General features: G+C 41.8%; 1 protein-coding gene across 1 annotated transcript; it reads left to right on the forward strand.

Annotated features, from left to right (window-relative positions):
- Window positions 1-1,081: 1,081 nt before the first annotated feature.
- Window positions 1,082-1,487, forward strand: LOC135564458 (soluble guanylate cyclase gcy-31-like). The gene has a single exon (XM_065009453.1). The coding sequence runs from the start codon at window positions 1,137-1,139 to the stop codon at window positions 1,452-1,454; it is 318 nt and encodes a 105-aa protein (XP_064865525.1). The 5' UTR covers window positions 1,082-1,136; the 3' UTR covers window positions 1,455-1,487.
- The last annotated feature ends 4,177 nt before the right edge of the window (window positions 1,488-5,664 follow it).

Raw genomic sequence — 5,664 nt, forward strand, 5'->3', positions numbered from 1 at the left:
GTGGCCCTCCTCAAGTGTCTGAGTTAACACTAGGCATAATTGGCCCTAATCAATGTTCAATACACTGGTGTGTGTGTGTAATATCATTATTAATCCCTTATCCATTCATCCAGGTGTTGGGGCGTAATGTGCGTGACTTCATCAATGAGCTGGACAACCTGCATGAGTACTTTCGCTTCTCCTTCCCCAAGGTGCAGCCTCCCAGCTTCTGTGTGGAGGAGGAGTGTGAGACCAGCCTCACCCTGCACTACCGCAGCACCCGCAAGGGCTTCACCCAGTTTGTCAAAGGTAGGTAGGGAGCACCACAGAGGACAAACATAGCAAAAACTATTTTTCTGGTAGCACTATATTTGGTAATACTATACATAGGGTTCATGTCACACATCCCCAATATGTAAAAATACTTGTTCTCTCTTCCCATACTGTAGGCCAGCTGTCTCAAGTGGGAAGGCAGTTCTACAACACAGACATTGAAGTTGAGATACTGTCCAAAGAGGAGACTGAAAAGATGACATATGTGGTATGTACTGTACATCTACCTATCTGAAGCTACTTCTTTTGAACAATGTTATGTACACCCCAGCACAGGTGCAAGTAACTCCTCCGACCTAGACCTAGGAGTGCATCACTTTCCAAGTGCTACGCTTTGCCCTATTGTCAAACAACTTCAGTGTCTGGCCACATTGTCAAACAACTTCAGTGTCTGGCCACATTGTCAAACACCTTTAGTGTCTGGCCCCATTGTCAAACACCTTTAGTGTCTGGCCCCATTGTCAAACACCTTTAGTGTCTGGCCCCATTGTCAAACACCTTTAGTGTCTGGCCCCATTGTCAAACACCTTTAGTGTCTGGCCACATTGTCAAACACCTTTAGTGTCTGGCCCCATTGTCAAACAACTTTAGTGTCTGGCCCCATTGTCAAACAACTTTAGTGTCTGGCCCCATTGTCAAACAACTTTTTAGTGTCTGGCCCCATTGTCAAACAACTTTAGTGTCTGGCCCCATTGTCAAACAACTATAGTGTCTGGCCCCATTGTCAAACAACTTTAGTGTCTGGCCCCATTGTCAAACAACTATAGTGTCTGGCCCCATTGTCAAGATCTTTACAACCTTAAGATCCTCACAGCTGCGTCGCCATGATTACCTTCGATGTCGCTTTGCTGCAGATCTACAAGATGAACTTTGACAACGCTGCCTTCAAGCACCGCATGCCCCAGCAGAAGACGGCCCCGGGGTACGAGAAGCTACCCATGAAGAGGGGCATCTTTTTCGACATGTTTCCCTTTAGCGTGATCTTCCGCCGGGACATGACCATGTACCGCATCGGGGACGGTCTAAAGGAGGTCTTCTCCGACCTGCAGGGCAAGAAGGTCAACGAAGAGTTCACCCTGGTGCGGCCCATGCTGGAGTTCAGCTGGGACAACGTGAGTACAGGAGAGAAGAGAGAGGGGTGAGGGTTCTGTTACATTTGGTATGGTTTTTCCACTTACCTAGGCTATTGTCGTCAATCCAGAGTTTTTTAGTGGATATTTGGCTTATTTAGTTACATTCTACAAAACCCCCTTTAATGGTCCAAACAGTGGAAATCGTGTTTTTCATCACATTGGATGATATTTGGATGAAACCAATACAAAGTAAGGTAACCCAAGTATGAAAAATGGCTGTAGCTGGCACACTGATAAAGTTTGATAATAAAGTTACTGGTCCCCTTCCCCATGTCAAACGCTTGGATTCAGACAGGCATTACTAAGGATTTACTTCCTGCTTTATCCAACGTCACATAAAGCCGAAAATGTAATACACCAATGGTAGCGTCTTATGATCTCAACTAATTTAAATTTGTACCGCCTTAAGAGCGTCATTGCATGTGTTCCTAGGCCTTGCTTTGGCATTGTTTACAAACTGTAGGCAAGGTGCTAATAGCTAGCTCAAGCAGAACGCGTGACCAAGTAATATATATATATTTTAAATATACTGGTAGCCTTTTATCTGTGGTGTGACGGTTAGCTATCAAGCTACTTACCCGCATGCCGGCAAAAAGCACATTGTAACAGGATGCTATAGTGTACATTTAACGTTACACTATTTTTCTGAAGAATGAAAATATCCGACAGCAATGTCTCATTTTAATTTTGTGAGGACAGGCTGCATGAAAATTACGATTATGTCACGGGTGTGCAGTGCACATTTCAAGCGAAGTTGCTTTATCAATTGTGGAGAACATTCGATTGGTCTTGCCAGGAAGCTAATCCTAAAAGACGGATGCAATACCATCATTGACATTAGAACAGTGGATCTTGCAAGCGCTGACCATAATCTAAGTGTCATTATTATTTTCACTTCACTTTTGTCTTTTCACTATCATCAAGCTGTAATGATAGACAGTTTTAAAAATCCAACATCTATTTTGTCTGCACAGCTTCCCAGGCAACCACCACAGCAGGAATGCTGTGAAACATGTGAAGAAAGACCAAAAATACTGTAAGCCATTTATTCATTTCCAGTGGTGGAAAAAGTACCCAATTGTCATACTTGAGTAAAAGTAAAGATATGTTAATAGAAAATTACTCAAGTAAAAGTGAAAGTCACCCAGTAAAATACTACTTGACTAAATGTCTAAAAGTATTTCATTTTAAATATACTTAAGTATCAAAAGTAAAAGTATAAATAATTTCAAATTACTTATTAAGCAAACCAGAAGGCACAGTTTTCTTGTGATTTTATTTACTAATAGCCTGGGGCACACTCCAAAACTCAGACAATTTACAAACAAAGCATTTATGTTTAGTGAGTCCGCCAGATCAGAGGCAGATGAGATGACCAGGGATGTTCTCTTCGTAAGTTTGTGAATTGGACCATTTTCCTGTCCTGCTAAGCATTCCAAATGTAAAGCTAACTTTTGGGTGTCAGGGAAAATGGAGTAAAAAATACATTATTTTCTTTTAGGAATGTAGTGAAGTAAAAATGTTCACAAATATAGATACACCAAAAAATAACTTAAGTACTTTACCCCCACAATTTATTTCACATCTGCACCAATTGAGCATTTCAGGCAGACAAAAATAAAAAATACAAACATTGAAAAATGTCACAAAAAAGTGCACAATTGCATATTTCAAATGGAATACTTCAAAAACACCAGAAAACACATTGTAGAATTAATAGATCACTACATCAACGAATCGATAGCAACGTAACTCGGAACATTATATAAAAGGAAAATAAATTCACTACCCATTTAGCAAACGTTTCCCTTTTCAAAAACATTACAGGCCCCGTAGACAGGCTCCTGGATCTCCTCTTCAACAAGGTCACTCTTGAGCCAGCATGTTACAGTATGTGGGGAAGCTGTGTGAGCAGTCCATCCCAGGTTCCCTGTTTTGCCCAGTGTGAGAGGCCTGACAAGGAGGAGGCCATAGCTGGATTTGTGTCCCGCTTCAATCTTGGGGATGACTGTAGCCAAGTGGGTGACTGAAGTCTGCTTGATTGAAGCGGGGTATTTCACCTTTATTTAACCAGGTAGGCTAGTTGAGAACAAGTTCTCATTCATTTACAACTGCGACCTGGCCAAAATAAAGCAAAGCAGTGCGACAAAAACAACAACAGAGTTACACATAAACAAACATACATTCAATAACACAAAATAAAATTAAAATAGAAAAATCTATGTACAGTGTGTGCAAATGTAGAAGAGTAGGGAGGTAGGCAATAAATAGGCCCTAGAGGTGAAAATAATTACAATTTAGCATTAATACTAGAGTGATAGATGAGCAGATGATGATGTGCAAGTAGAGATACTGGGGTGCAAAAGAGAAAGAGGGTAAGTAATAATATGGGGATGAGGTAGTTGGGTGTGCTATTTACAGATTGGCTGTGTACAGTAACAGTGATCGGTAAGCTGCTCTGACAGCTGATGCTTAAAGTTAGAGAGGGAGATATAAGTCTCCAGCTTCAGAGATTTTTGCAATTTGTTCCAGTCATTGGCAGCAGAGAACTGGAAGGAAAGGAGGCCAAAGGAAGTGTTGGCTTTGGGGATGACCAGTGCAATATACAGTGGGGCAAAAAAGTATTTAGTCAGCCACCAATTGTGCAAGTTCTCCCACTTAAAAAGATGAGAGAGGCCTGTAATGTTCATCATAGGTACACTTCAACTATGACAGACAAAATGAGAAAAATTTGGGGAAAAAATCCAGAAAATCACATTGTAGGATTTTTTATGAATTTATTTGCAAATTATGGTGGAAAATAAGTATTTGGTCACCTACAAACAAGCAAGATTTCTGGCTCTCAAAGACCTGTAACTTCTTCTTTAAGAGGCTCCTCTGTCCTCCACTTGTTACCTGTATTAATGGCACCTGTTTGAACTTGTTATCAGTATAAAATACACCTGTCCACAACCTCAAACAGTCACACTCCAAACTCCACTATGGCCAAGACCAAAGAGCTGTCAAAGGACACCAGAAACAAAATTGTAGACCTGCACCAGGCTGGGAAGACTGAATCTGCAATAGGTAAGCAGCTTGGTTTGAAGAAATCAACTGTGGGAGCAATTATTAGGAAATGGAAGACATACAAGACCACTGATAATCTCCCTCGATCTGTGGCTCCACGCAAGATCTCACCCCGTTGGGTCAAAATGATCACAAGAACGGTGAGCAAAAATCCCAGAACCACACGGGGGGACCTAGTGAATGACCTGCAGAGAGCTGGGACCAAAGTAACAACGCCTACCATCACTAACACACTACGCCGCCAGGGACTCAAATCCTGCAGTGCCAGACGTGTCCCCCTGCTTAAGCCAGTACATGTCCAGGCCCGTCTGAAGTTTGCTAGAGAGCATTTGGATGATCCAGAAGAAGATTGGGAGAATGTCATATGGTCAGATGAAACCAAAATATAACTTTTTGGTAAAAACTCAACTCGTCGTGTTTGGAGGACAAAGAATGCTGAGTTGCATCCAAAGAACACCATACCTACTGTGAAGCATGGGGGTGGAAACATCATGCTTTTGGGCTATTTTTCTGCAAAGGGACCAGGACGACTGATCCATGTAAAGGAAAGAATGAATGGGGCCACGTATTGTGAGATTTTGAGTGAAAACCTCCTTCCATCAGTAAGGGCATTGAAGATGAAACGTGGCTGGGTCTTTCAGCATGACAATGATCCCAAACACACCGCCCGGGCAACGAAGGAGTGGCTTCGTAAGAAGCATTTCAAGGTCCTGGAGTGGCCTAGCCAGTCTCCAGATCTCAACCCCATAGAAAATCTTTGGAGGGAGTTGAAAGTCCGTGTTGCTCAGCAACAGCCCCAAAACATCACTGCTCTAGAGGAGATCTGCATGGAGGAATTGGCCAAAATACCAGCAACAGTGTGTGAAAACCTTGTGGAGACTTACAGAAAATGTTTGACCTCTGTCATTGCCAACAAAGGGTATATAACAAAGTATTGAGATAAACTTTTGTTATTGACCAAATACTTATTTTCCACCATATTTTGTAAATAAATTCATGAAAAATCCTACAATGTGATTTTCTGGATTTTTTTTCTCATTTTGTCTGTCATAGTTGAAGTGTACCTATGATGAAAATTACAGGCCTCTCTCATCTTTTTAAGTGGGAGAACATGCACAATCGGTGGCTGACTAAATACTTTCTTGCCCCACTG

The sequence above is a fragment of the Oncorhynchus nerka genome, linkage group LG3, assembly GCF_034236695.1.
Source record: "Oncorhynchus nerka isolate Pitt River linkage group LG3, Oner_Uvic_2.0, whole genome shotgun sequence".
NCBI lineage: Eukaryota > Metazoa > Chordata > Actinopteri > Salmoniformes > Salmonidae > Oncorhynchus > Oncorhynchus nerka.